This window comes from Sciurus vulgaris (genome assembly GCF_902686455.1).
Source record: "Sciurus vulgaris genome assembly, chromosome: 1".
Classification (NCBI taxonomy): Eukaryota; Metazoa; Chordata; class Mammalia; order Rodentia; family Sciuridae; genus Sciurus; species Sciurus vulgaris.
The window spans coordinates 27,953,449-27,967,819 of record NC_136461.1 but is presented as its reverse complement, the minus strand read 5'-3'; the positions used below and the strand labels follow the sequence as shown (position 1 = coordinate 27,967,819).

At 43.5% G+C, this 14,371-nt stretch overlaps 1 protein-coding gene across 7 annotated transcripts; it reads left to right on the top strand.

The window, feature by feature from the left end:
- Positions 1 to 85: 85 nt before the first annotated feature.
- AIRIM (AFG2 interacting ribosome maturation factor) lies at positions 86 to 13,192 on the top strand. 7 transcript variants are annotated; one of them, XM_079144902.1, is made up of 5 exons: positions 86 to 143; positions 530 to 807; positions 4,641 to 4,828; positions 7,071 to 7,193; positions 12,780 to 13,192. In XM_079144902.1, the coding sequence occupies exons 2-5, from the start codon at positions 533 to 535 to the stop codon at positions 12,980 to 12,982; spliced, it is 789 nt and encodes a 262-aa protein (XP_079001028.1). In that variant the 5' UTR covers positions 86 to 143; positions 530 to 532; the 3' UTR covers positions 12,983 to 13,192. The 7 variants fall into 7 exon arrangements, with proteins under 7 accessions (XP_079001028.1, XP_079001030.1, XP_079001029.1 ...); XM_079144904.1 differs by having other exon boundaries at positions 135 to 246; XM_079144903.1 differs by lacking the exon at positions 86 to 143 and adding an exon at positions 150 to 306.
- The last annotated feature ends 1,179 nt before the right edge of the window (positions 13,193 to 14,371 follow it).

Sequence of the window (14,371 nt, the reverse complement as noted above, 5' to 3'; positions counted from 1 at the left end):
ATATGCAGGACTTCAATGCCCAGAAGTCATTGCGGCTTTACGGCCTTTCTTTACGACTCAGTAGTCGCCTAGCCTGCGGTGAGCCGAAGGGCGGTCGCTTCTGAGCGTGCGCAGGAAGTGTGCGAGGCGCCCTGGCTGTCCGGGTGAGTTCTCACGCTTCCACATCCTACTCGTTTAGGGAACGCTGATGGCAGCTTCAAAGAGAGGAGACGGGATTCCGCCTCCGGAAGCATCGGTCTTGAGGGGGTCAGGGCCTGGACCCCGGGAGTCCGCAGTCGGAAGCAGGAGACTGCCCTATCCCGAGGAGTAACTAGGACACCCTGCCTGAGGTGGGAAGCAAGGGTCCTTCAGGGAGCCGCTTCTGCAGGCGAGATGACGCCTCGGGCAGGAGCTCCGGTCCGGAGGGACTTGGAGGCCAACAGCTGGACCGACCACGGGGTCGGAAATGGCTCCCACCCTCGACCCAGTACCTCCCCTACTGACTCGGCGCCCTGACCCTGTTTTCTGTTCTTGTTTCTTTTCCCAACAGAAGATGGCTCAAGACCGGCCTTTACTTCCTGTGCAGGAGGCCTTGAAGAAGTGCTTCCCGGTCGTGGAGGAGCAGCAGGGCCTGTGGCAGAGCACTCTGCGGGACTGCTCGCCCCTCCTGGCCTCGCTCAGCAACCTGGCAGAGCAGTTGCAGGCCGCACAAAGCGTGCGGTTTGAGGATGTGCCGGCGCTTCGGGCCTTCCCCGACCTACAGGAGCGGCTGCGGCGCAAGCAGCTTGCGGCTGGGGACACTGTCCTGGACAAGCTAGGGGAGAAGCTGTAAGGATTTCCTTGGTGCTCTTTAGGAAGATCTTAAGACTAGGTGCTTTTAAGTAGCTAGGTGCATCCGAAGGGTGTTTTTGCTCGAGAGCATGACAGTTGGTGGCGTTTCAGCCTTTCCTCCTTTCCTTCTGTTGCAGCCAGACCACTGTCAAAAAAACCATTTTCTGGCATTTCCCTTTCAGAGGGCAGGCATGGTAGTGGGCTTAGTAGAAATTACAAAAGCACAAAGGAAAAGGAGTAGAGAAGGCTTGTTAGCCCTGCGCTACAGTTGTCTTTGGTAAAGGCAATAAGGAACTATGCTGTAAGCTTGGTAGGTGCCAGAACTGAAGATTTTATGTATATTACCCATGAAGTCTTTTTAATACCTCTGTGACTTAATCTCATTCCATTTTTGCAAGTGAGGAAACTGAGACTCAAGCAGATTGCCCTGGTCACACATCTAGTAAAGAGTTGACTGGAATCTAACCCCCTTATTTTAAAAAACACCAGAGCTCTTTTTTTTTTTTTTTTTTTAAAAGTCCATTTTTATGCCTTTATGTTAGTTTAGTTTATTTTATGTGGTGCTGAGGATCGAACCCAGTGCCTCACACATGCTAGGCAAGTGCTCTACCATTGAGCCACAACCCCAGCCCCATCATTTTGTTCTGCTGTACACTGATGTCTCTGTGCCCAGCATATCTACAAGCTCTGGTTTTTGCCTTTTAGATATTTTTTCTCTCAGTAATCTACAGGTTATTGAGACAGGGCATATGTGGCCTTTTTTTGACCCCAAACAAATAAAGTTCTTGTGTATAGTGTCTGTGTCATAGATGAATAGGAAACTGTTGTTTGTGTAAAATACATTTTTTTCTTTTGTACACTTGTACACTTTTGTACACTTGTAAAAAGCGACATTTGTGCCTTTGATGCCAAGCACAAGGTGCTGTAAAGACAACAGCGAAGCAGCCTTGAGTCGAAGAGATGTTGTGCTATGTTCTAAGATAGTGATGTGCAACCTATGGAGGGAGGAAGCCTCTGGGAGGAGGTAATGTCAAAGCCTGAAGGATGAATTTGTGTAAAATGAGCCAAGATGTGGGTATGAGTAATGTTGCTGGAGTAGGGGATGTAAGAGATGAGGTTGGACAGGTAAATCTGCTCATGTGATGTGTTAGCTGTGTTGAGCATATGATCTGTAGATGTGGCTTTGGCTTCTAGATTGAGAGAACTTTGGTGAGGAGTGGAGGCAGAAATCCTTAGAACCCCCTAATTCATCACAACTTCTGTACAAATCGACTCCTTTATCAGTAGTAGCTGTTAAAGGACTCTATGGTAATCAGTGTGATTCATAACAGCCAAAAGGTGGAATCAATCCAAATGTTCATCACATGAATAGGTAATATGTGAAGATCCATACATTGGAATGTTACTCAGCCATAAAAAGGAATTAAGCATTGATATATGCTACAACATGGATGAACCTTGAAAACATTATGCTAAGTGAAAAAATCAAATACCAAAACAAAACAAAACACATTGTATGATTCCATTTCTCTGAAATATCCAGAATGGACAAATCCAGAGAGGTAAAAAGTAGATCAGTGCTTTCCTTGGGCCAAAAGGAAGAAGGGAAGTGGAATAACTACTAGTGAATTCAGGATTTCTTTTGGGGGTGATGAAAATGTTCTGGAATTAGGTGGTAATGATGGTTGTACAGTGGTTGGTGACTCTATGAAAAAGTACTAAATTGTATACTTATTTTAAAAAACTAAGAAGCTTTAATTTTGAAAGTTTTAAGTTCAGAGTGAAGTTGGAATGTGTAGAGAATTCCCTTGACAGTGGTAACATTTGTTACCATCAATGAATCTATAGTGATATGTCATTATCCCCAAAAGTCCAAGTTTACGTTGACTTTCCTGTTGATTTTGTATGTTCACTGGATTTAGACAAATGTGTAATGGCATGTATATACCATTGTAGTAGTATGCAGAGTAGTTTCATTGTAAGTTGTATACTTTTTGAGAGGGAGGGTGCCAGGGATTGAACTCAGGGGAATTTGACCACTGAGCCACATCCCCAGCCCTATTTTGTATTTTATTTAGACAGGGTCTCACTGAGTTGCTTAGTGCCTTGCTTTTGCTGAACCCTTGATCCTCCTGCCTTAGCTTCCTGAGCCATTGGAATTATAGGCGTGTGCCACCATGCCCCGCTAAGTTGTATACTTTTAAAGTGTGAATTGCTTCTCAATTATTAATTGTTTTGGTACCGGGGATTGAACCCAGGGACTCTCTACCACTGAGCCACATCTCTAGCCCTTTTTATTTTTTATTTTAAGACAGGGTCTTGCTGAGTTGCTGAGTCTGACTTTGAACTCTTGATCTTCCTTCCTCTGCCAACCAACCTGCTGAGCCACTGGGATTTACAGATGTGTGCCACCATGCCAAGCTTGTTTCTCAATTTTAAAAAATGGTATATAGCTCAGCGGTAGAGTACTTACACTACACTACAAGAACAAAAATACCAAAAATTCCCAGTGAAAGCCTGCCTTCCAAGAGGCACCTGTTTTCCTTTAGATAGTGACTTTTAGTTGTTTGGTCATGACCTACAGGGAGAAATACGTTTTATGTCATGATCCATATACACATGTGCATACATATGTAACTGAAATATTCCATAAAACAATGCTAGGAGTGTTGCACTCTGATATTTTGCCTTCTGTTTTTTTTTTTTTTTTTTAATGCTGTTCACAATCTACAAGTAATCAGATCTCATAGTATGAAAAACAGCATTTGAGAGGGTCAAGTATTTTAACTTCAATTGATTACATTTTTGTGTGTGGGTGTTGGGTTGTTATTCTGTTTTTTCATTGTGAGTCATGGTCAAACATTTTTGAAAGCCACAGTACTAGGCTGGGAAATGCCTTCTATTTTTGGAAGTTGTAGCCTTTGTCTTGACGGCTGGGTCCTTTGGGGTCACGGATGAAACCATAACCTAGGCACTGCTCTAAGCACTTTATATGCATTATTGCATTTGGATTTTATCATAATTTCATTCATTCACTCATCGATTTGTTGAATAAGTGTTTACTCTATGTGCTAGTCTCTGTTCTGTATTGTGAGCAGAACAAACTGTTTTTATGCATGGGGGAGAATAAATAACTTTCCTAAGGTCCACAGTGGTTTGTGCATCCTGAACCCACACTTGACCATTCAAGAATTTTCTGGAAACAGCTAGGGAGCATGTAGATAGGAATGATTTGTTGCTTCAATACTGTTTTATTTCCTTTCCTTGTACATGGCATGGGTCTGTGAGTGAGCATTTGCTCCCCTGACACAGGTTATTTATTTATTTAGTTATTTATTTTTAGAGATGGGCAGTACTGGGGATTAAGCCTAGGGCCTTGCACATGCTAGGTAAGCATTCTGTCTCTGAGCTCAGTCCATCCTTAACCCCAGAAATGTCCCTTGGTCTTTCCTTTCTTTGGCAACCGGGCTTATCCCACAACTTTGAGAGCAATATAACTTCTTCATCCTCTCCATCATAAAGTCATTTCTTAATTCTTGATCTACTTGTACCTCCAAAGCAATACCACCAGTCTCCTTAGCTCATGTTCTCAATTGGGGGCAGTTTTTCTGGGAGGGGATATTTGGCAATGTCTAGAGACATGGTTATGATGTGGAGATAGTGAGGGTGTGGTTTATTTCTGTCATCTGGTGGGGAGATGCCAGGTGTGCTGGTACACATCCTGCGTGTGTGGGGTGGCCCTCCACAAAACAGAATCATGCAATTCAAAATGTCAGTGGTGCCAGGGTTGAGAAGCCCTGACGCCTACATTCTCATGTCACCTAATTCAGACTCTTCCACAGAGCCACTCTCCTCAAGGTACGAGACACGGTCAGCAGCCATGTGGAGCAAGTGTTTCAGATCTATGAGCAGCATGCAGACGTGGTCGGCCTTGATGCTGTTCTGCAGCCCTCAGCTCTGAGCCCGTCTGTGGCTGACATGTTGGAGTGGTTGCAAGATATTGAGAGACATTACCGAAGTTCATATCCTTTGCATACATTTCAGATAATGCCAGAGATGTTCCAAAGTCTTTTTAATTTTTTAATCCCAAGATTAGAAAACTACAGTTTGGATCCATTCTCTTTGGTTCTTGAACTTGAATTTCTCCTGCATTACTTTTTACTATGGTTTCTCAAATAATTTGTTGAGTAGCTGCCACCTGCCAGTAACTGCCATGGGTGCTAGGAGACAGATATTAAAAAGGAAAAATTTGCCGGGCATGGTGGCACATGCCTGTAATCCCAGCGACTTCAGAGACTGTGGCAGGAGGATCTCAAGTTCAAAACCAGCCTCAACATCTTAGTGAGACCCTAAGCAACTCAGCAAGACCCTGTCTCTAATAAAATATGAAAAAAAAAAAAAAAAGGGCTGGGGGTGTGGCTTAATGGTTAAGTGTCCCTGGGTTCAATAAATAAAAAGAAAGAAAAATATGTGGAGAGTGTCAGCTAAGTGCCATGGAGCATAGAGCAGGGAATGTGAAGTGTGGTGGTAGGGCTGTGATTTATAAGGGTGGTCAGAGTGGCATCTTGAGAAACGGACATTCGAGCAAGGTACTGAAGCAGGCAAGGGAGCTGTGTGGATATTTGGGAGAAGAATGTTCCAGGCAGAGGGAACATCAGATGCAAAGGCCTGAGGTGACAGCATGCCTGGTATATTCAGGAGGCCAGTGTGGCTAGAGCAGGGCATGGGGGAGTCTGCTAGGAGCTGAGGTCGGTGAGGAGGTGGCTGGACTTCAGAGGGCCACACATGTCTCTGAAAGGATTTTGGCTTTTGAGTGAGACAGAGAACTATTAGATTTTCAGTAGAAAAGTAGCAGAAAAGATGTATATTCTTAATGTTACCATGCTGTATCCTGGGGAAGTGTTGGGGGTGGTGGTAGTCTAGGCTGGAAGGAGAAGACTGGTTAGTTGAAGGTCTGGCCATTTGGTCTCTATTCTCGCCTGATACCTGCATCTACCCTCTGGCTCAAGTGTCTACTTTCATTGTTGACTCTAGTCTTCAGCCTCAGTTTCTCTCCAGCTGAATTGCTCAAGAACATACAAAGTCAAATTTAAAGTTGAACTCTTCAGTCTAGCCCTCAAATTCAACCCCCTTTCCTTTTAGTTTAGAATCACACTGTTCGTCCTCGTCTGGGAGTGTAAGGGCAGTCTCTGCTTTTCCTTTCTGCTTTCTCTTTCAGTTGCAGCAGTAGTGATGGTGGCGACTGTTTTAGTGACAATGGCAACAGGAGCAGGGCAGACATTACTGGGTACTTAGCATGTGCTAGACTCTACACAGGCACTTGGCAGGCACTTTAATTCTGTTTCCTTGGTGCTGCTTTTCCAGTCATGTGCCACATAACTTTTGGTCAGCAGTGGTATCACACATACCACAGTGGTCGCATAGGATTGTATCACCTGGTGACAGCAGAACTGTCTTAGTTGGTGTAAGTGCACTCCACGACGTTTGCACAGGATGGCATTACATACGATGCGTTTCTCAGAATATATCCCTATCCGTAAACGATGTGTGACTTTTTCTTCTCTATTCCTTCTGCCACCTCCACAGTTTTGTTTGGGCTCTTAATCGCATGTAGCTTGTTGGCAGCCTTCTTAGTCTCTGACTTTTGCCCCTCTAAGCTATCTCTGACTTCTGTATATCTTTAGGAAGTCTGGTTCTTAGCAGGTTGTCCTCACAGCATGTTCCAGTAGCTTCTGCTGCTTGTGGATGCAGTTCAAAATGCCTGCCTTGGTCCTCACTGTTCTCTGTGTTCTGGCTCAACCCACCTTTCCTACTACGTGCTGAACACCTGGCAGCCAGGCTGGAAGGTCTGTGATTCCCAGAAGGCACTCGCTGCTTCCGCACTCCTTGCCTTTGCTTGTGTGTTTCCTACCAGCTGAAACGTTCCTGTGGTCCTCTATAGTGGATGGATGTATTCGCCTTTTGAACTTCTGAGTTTTATCTTTCATGTCACTTTACTTCTTATTAGTTTCTGCTTTTGTCCTCACAAAAGACAGTCTAGATTTCAGGGACAGTATCTGATTCTTGTTTTCTGGTGTCATCAAGCCATATTATTAGAGTTGCTCAGAAAATATTGTGGCACAGTTTAATCTTGCTCCTCTCCCCAGAAAAATGTAATGATGTCTCTACTTTCACTTGATAGTTCCCTGTAGCTCTCATGAGGTACATTTTCCCCCCTTTAGCATTATTCATTTTCTTTTTGAGCTGTCCTTAACTTCCAGGAAAGTACTTGAAGAGAAAGTATCTCTTTTCTTCCATCCAGTGGGGAGACTTGGCAGGCATCCAAGCACTGCCTAAGGCCTGGGACCAGATTTCAGAAGATGAGCACCAAGATCTTGTACAAGGTACTGGTTTTGTTAATTCCTTCTTGTTTCCTCTCCTCTCTTTCCCCTTGCCTCTTTGGAGGCCTTAGAGAGATGCCCTTGCTGTGCTCTGTATCTCTCTCTTTTTTTTTTTTTTAATAAATTTATAGTTTTATTAAGACAAAAACTGACAGTGTGTATGAAATTTACATTTAAACAAAAATTTCACAGAAACCTAACACATGCCTGAAAAGATTTTATAGTGCAGCTCTCGATGCAGGTCTAGATGATATCAAGAACTTTCGGATTTCATGATTCAAGACAACATTTGGATATCGGTTATTTCATAAGATTTTTTTCCTTAAAAACAAAAAAAAATTTAACATCTTTAAAGTGAACCACTGTCCCAATATGAAAGCTAATCTCCTGAGACAAGGGCTTTTTAAATCACTCAGCCTTTTGAATTGACTTAATGGAACTTTTGTGGTGTCAGTGGCTGAACCCTGCCACTAAAGGCTTCAGAGTTCAAAGTTAGAAAAGCAGAGGCTCCCACAGCTTCCATATTCTTCCATCTCCTATATCCCCTTTGGCCCCTCCCCTAGTGCTTCAGCCGTGGCTTAGCTGGACAAGTGGGTTTTATTTATAAATTCATAATTGGAAAAGAAAGGGTCTTTTTGTCTAATTGCAAGAATTAGCACCTCTAAGACAGAATGATCTGCCTGTGTATACTCTTCAATAAAAGACCTTCCATCTCAATCAGTTTCTGTCTCCAGAATGGCAGCTTTGCTAACTTATGAACTGGCTTAGTCCTTTGTGGGGAACAACATTAACTCAGGCAGGGAACACCTTGGCTTATAGGTTTCAGGCATTCACAGCTTTTAAACAGTCTCTCACAGTCCTCATTTATGGTGCCAGTGACATTTTTTTTGATAAAGGTAAATATTCTGGACATAGAACCAAATCATTAGAACCAAATCTTTCCATTGTTTCACTGTGTTCCCAATCAGGCCCCAAATTTTAATGAAAGTGTTCCTACTCATTTCCCTTCTTCCCCACCCTATCCCTCCCACCCCAAATAATACACCAGCAATAGCCAAAAACTACACACATACTGTGCTGTAAAAATGAAGAATTAACACTGTTGGGAAGAAGGCTGTGGGTTGTGGAGATGCACTTTGAAGATCAGCAGTATTTTTTGCCCTCCCACACCCAATTCTACAAATGTTGTCCTTCACAGGGAGGCCCTTTGTTTTTCTCAATCAGGTGCAGAATGGGTCACCTTGAAACACTTACCCTTTCCCCTCCACTGGGATGGGTGTGCAATCTAGACAGCTTGGAATGACTTTAAAGCACCTGGGCTGCTGCAGGGCACAGAAACTGGACTGGCTCTTCAAAGCACATCTTCTCAAGCCACCTTTATGGTGTCAAGACAAGTAGAACTCCTTCCTCCCCACTTAAATCCACAGTCAGAGGTGACAGGGGCTGGTATTCAGGAGAGTTAATTCTCATCTTTTTTTGTCATCATCCTCCGAGGGGTAAGAATGCCACATCAGCCTCTCCTCATAGAAAGATATGGCAACTTGTGGGCACTTGACATTGGCTTCCTTGGCAGGTATCAGGTCAGCCTCATTAGAGTTTTTCCATTTCATCAGGAACATGAGCTTGCCATTGGAGTCTGTAGCTCCAGTAATCCACTCCAGCTCCAAATGCCGGGCAAAGCCCTGTATCTTTTCAGACTCTTCTTTTTTCTTCTTTGGTTTGCTTTCTCTCCCTTACCTTCAGAACCAGAATCAGCTTTACAATCGCCTCCCTCTGATTTATCTGTCTCGGGTGCTGTTTTCTGCAGCTGTAGAAACTCAGCAACGGGGTCAGGACAATCCAGTTTCTCTTCTGGCTCCCATGTTTTGTCCTCATCTGAGAAACTTCCGTTTTAGGAGGTTGTGCTCTGTATCTTTATAAATATGATGCTTCATGTTCTCTGGAGAGGTGATAGGCCACAGTTTTTCCTCTTCCTATTCTAGATATACTACTGAGTGTTTCCTTCTTCCTGGAAGAGTAAGGAAACTTCGTGTTATGTGAAGACCAGAAGCACCACAGTTGAAGATGGACATTGCTGCCCACTGTGATATTTCTAAAGAAGCATCAGGATAACAACCTGACCTATTTGAAATATCAGTGCCTAGGACTGGATCTTGGGAGGATTGAGGGTAGAAGTCTCTGGGGCTTCTCATGCTAGATGATGGTTCCATTCATGGTTCATGGGCCATTGCTGGCCCTTTCAGGGAAGCGGATGGAGACAGAGAGAAAGCAGGCAAGGCAGTACTGATAAACCTGCCAGTCTACATCATAAGGCCCAAAGTGGTAGGGAGGGAAAGGACAGGAGATAAAGGGCAGAAGTCACCCCTGGCATTATCTGAAGCACCAGTCTGATTGACGTCAGGTCCTGGCAAGGTGTCTGTACCTGATACCTTGAAGATTGAGAAAGAGGTTTTGAAATAAGGATATGTTTGGGGTGGGTGTAATTCAGTAGTAGAGCTTGTATTTGGCATGTATGAACCCCTGGTTCAATCCCCGGCACCAAAAAAGAAAAGAAGGGTGACAGGTTGCAGAAGTTCCTTATCAAGCCAATTTCCATTTCCAAAACCTGCCAGCAGGGGGAGGTGGTGCAGTATGAGTTGTCTGGAAGCTTTTGTGGAGAGCAGGTGCCCCCTGCTCATACTCTTGAGAGAAAATAACTAGGGAAATGAGACTCCCAAAATGGCAGGGTGTTTTTGGCCACAGCTGGCATGGCACTTGCGTTTACGTTTGGAGTAGCTGCACGGGTAGGGAATGCCAGCACAGGGCAGGTGACCGGGCTGCGGGTCTGAGGCCCCTGGCCTTCATCTGTGCCCAAGTCTCAGGCTGATGGAAAAGAACTTGGTAAGGAGTAGAGGTATTTTTCAAAATGAAAATGGCTGTTTTTTCTTATTATGCTTTTTTAAAAAAATTGTAAGATAACTAGGAAAAATTTAACAGGTAGAAAGGTATAAATATATCAACTCCACCAGGGGCATTTTGATATATTTTCTTTTAGGGGCCACTTATAATTTTTTTTTAAAAAAACATATGCCATCAATATATACTGTTGTCTTTTTTTTTTTTTTTTTTCTGGTACTGGGGATTGAACTCGGGGGCACTCCACCACTGAGCCACATCCCCAGCCCTATTTTATATTTTATTTAGAGACAGGGTCTCACTGACTTGCTTTAGCACCTTGCCGTTGCTGATCCTGGCTTTGAACTTTCAATCCTCCTGTCAGCCTCCAGAGCTGCTGGGATGACAGGCGTGCGCCATTGCACCTGGCTGTATACTGTTGCCTTTTAAAGCTTAACGTAGCGTGGCATCTTTTCATACATGTAAATATACCTCTACACAATTACACACCATTATATGTATCATATATATATATATATAATGTTATGAATGTTATGTTTTTCATTTTACATTTTATCTTACATTTTACATATAGTTTTTCTACCTATAAAGATAATGCATTCTGATGTGGAAAAACTGAAGTATTACATAGAAATGCACTTTGTCCACGTACCAAATAACTAGTATTAATAAAATGGTATTGTATTCCTCTAGGAATTTTTAAAAATCTTTCACATACATAATTATTTTAAATAAAACTTGAAAACATTTGTGTGTCAAATCTTATGATGGGCTCTGGGGACAGAAATGAAGGAGAGCCCTGGGAAGGCTTACAGTTCAATTAGGGAAAGATTCAAACCACTGTTTTTCAAACTCTAATGTTCAATAAGTCACTGGTATCGTGTTAAAATTCAGATTCTCATCCTGTAGTTCCAGGAAGACTCAAGATTCTGCATTTCTATTGCATTCCCAGGTAATACTGACACCAGTGACACAACTGATGATCAGTGGTAGAGATTTAAATTGCAATACTGTAACAAAGGTGTTATGGTTGAGGTAAAGAGAGTGCTGTGGGAGAATAGAGGTGATGACTAACTGCCGTGGGATCACTTCATGGTGACAGTGACATCTGATTTAGCCTTGGGAGGAATTTTCCTAGGGGCTAGGAGAGGGGTGCAGGACATTCCACACGGGACAGTCTAGGCAAAAGGCAGCCTTCAATTAAGAATGGAAGCTAAGAGGCTGGGGTTGTGGCTCAGTGGCAGAGCGCTTGCCTCGTGCATGTGAGGCTCTGGGTTCGATCCTCAGCACCACATGTAAATAAATAAATAAATAAAATAAAGGTATAAAAATGTTTTCTTTAAAAAAGAATGAAAGCTAAGACTTAATTAAAAATTTGTTGTGTGGCAGGCTTTGGGCTATGACTTTTACCCACCAGAACTGGCAACCTTTAATAGTTCAGTAACTAGAGTTCATAGAAGGATGGAAGAATCACAGGAAGTAAGTCTGTGTGGCAGACTGGAATCAAAATGTGAAGGGCCCTGAATCCTGGCTCAAGAGTTCATGTTTTGGGTGGGTGTGGTGGTGCATGCTATAATCCCAGTGACGGGAGGTTAAGGCAGTAAGATCACCAGTTCAAGGCCAGCCTTGGCAACCTAACAATATCCTGTCTCAAAAATAAAGCGCTGGGGATGCTCAGTGATGGAGCACCTTGGGTTCAATCTCCAGTACCTCCCCCACCACACACACAAAGGAATCTGTATTTTGTTCTACACATAGGTTTTGTGTGTGTTTGCACATGTATGCACAGTCACGTGCCATGCGATGTTCTGGTCAATTGAGGACTGTATATTGACAGTTTCTCCATTAGATTCATCAGTGCCAGGCCCGTGGTGCACGCCTGTTATCTCAGGAGGCTGAGGTAGGAGGATCACCAGTTCAAAGCCAACCTCAGCAATTTAGTGAGACCCTCAGCAACTTAGCAAGACCCTGTCTCAAAATAAAAACATAAAAAAGGTCTGGGGATATGGCTCAATGGTTAAGCCCCCCTAGGTTCAATCCCTAGTACAATCCCCAAAAAAGATTATAAGATTCTATCAGTAACATTCTAGTCCATTTTAGCTTGTGTAAATATACTTTATGATGTTCACACAATAACAAAATCACCTAATGATGCATTTTTTACAATATCCATTAAGTGACACAAACTGTTTTGTATGTATATAAATAAAGCTTTTAAACTTGTTCATTGAAACAAGCAAAGACTAAATAGAAACAATGTTTATAGTACTTAGTAATAACAAGTATAATTGTTTTCATTTTGTTCCCTCTGTTTTTCTTCTGCTATTAAAATGTCAACTTTTTAATTGTTCTTTTAAAATTTAAATTCAATGTATTTTTGAATAAGTGATACATCCACATTGTATAAAATCGTATAGATCTGAAAGCGTATTCAGTGAAAATTCTTCACCCCTGGAGGCAGCCAAGGTCAGGTGTGTCCAGTGCCTCCTGAGTGTGTGTGGTGGAGGTACCTCTACCCTGCCCTCTCCTGCCTCTAGCATCCGTGCCCTTGTGCATTTCCCTCCCCTTTGGCCAGGGCTGGCTTGCAGATTTGCACCTAATGAGCAGAATCCTACAAAGTGGTGGGTGTCACTTCTGAAAATGGAGTATGAGAAAAGACAGCAGCTTCCATCTTGGATGTTCTCTGTCTTAAAGCCTCACGCAGGGGAGGTCAGCTGGGATACTGTGAGGCAGCCCCGTGGGGAGGCCTGTGTGAGAGGCTGATGCCGGCCAGCAATCTTGAGAAGGATCCTGGAAGCAGATCCTCCCTCCCCCAGCTGAGCCTTTGGGTCCACATCCCAGATGACAGCTTGACCACAGTCTCACAAGGACCTGAGCCAAAGACACAGCTAAGCTGAGCTGGGATTCCTGACCCATGTAAACTGAGAATAAATTCTTAAATTGCTGTTTTGGGGTAGTTTTTTCCAAAGTAGTGGGTACTTAATACAGCAAATATGTTTTTGTGTTTTTTGCCCTCACTTTTATATGCATAGTACCCAGTATTGTACCTTTTTTAAAAAATTTACTCTATCTTGGAATTTGTCCTGTATGAATGCAATAGCTTCCTTAATTTTTTTCCCCCCAATACAGGAGATGCTTTACCACTTAGCTAAATCCTGGCACTTTTATTTTTTACTTTTTATTTTGAGACAGGGTCTTGCTTGTTGCCCAAGTTGGTCTCAAACTTGGCAATCCTTTTGCCTCAGCCTCCTGAGTCATTAAAATTATAGATATGTGTCACCGTGCCCAGCTTCATTAAATAAGAAAAAAAAACCCAACCAGATTTATGTAGTTTGCTGATGTGTGTATACCATAATTTAGTAAACATAGTGAGTTTTCTAAGTGTCCACAGCTCATCAGTGACATTGTCAAGATTTGCAGTAGGGCTTTGGTTCTGGTGAAGGGATCTTTCCCCTGTGCGTTGTCCCCTTTCTGCCACAGAAGGCAAAAACACACCTAACACCTGCTTGGGCTTTCCGAACACAATCCTGCACAGAATGTGGTTCCTCTGGCACGGAGCTACCCCCTCTTTCTTGGCAGTGGCACATGAAGTGTCCAAGGCTCTTCCAGGGCAGCTGCAACCTTGCCAGTTACCCTCCCTTCTGATCCCTTAGCCAGGATGGTTGGAGTGAATCCTGGGGCTCTCTGCCAGAGTCTTACACTTTGCGCTTTATGCCAGGGCCTGGGAGAAGAGAACGGTCCTTAAGGAATGACAGGGGCTGACCCCTTCTAGGCACTCTCCTCCCCATCATTCCTGGAAGGCTTCTTGATTTCTACATAGTGCAAAACAAAGCCATTTTCTGGTATCTGGTGGGACATATTGGAGCTCCAGCCCCAAGGATCATGATCTATACATGTTGGAAGGGACCGCGTACCTGCATTCATAACAACCACTCATTCTGCTGCAGAGTCATGGAGAAACAGCCTTCATCCTGAGAAAAAGTGTCAGTGTAGAGAGGGATGACTGGGTAGAATAGTCCCCAGAGGGTGCCCTTGTCTGGGGAAGAAACTGGGCTTCATAACTTTTTCATTGCACCTTTCTCTCCTTGTTGCTCTGGAAACCTAGCTAGTTGCCAGTTCCAGGGGACACCTTAGCATTGCTGGGCATGGTGGCATGTGCCTGTAATCCCAGCCACTTAGGAGGCTGAGACAGGAGTATCTCAAGTTCAAGACCAGCCTCAGCAAATAAGCAAGGCCCTAAGCAACTTAGTGAGACCCTGTCTCAAAATGAAAAGCAAATAGGGTTG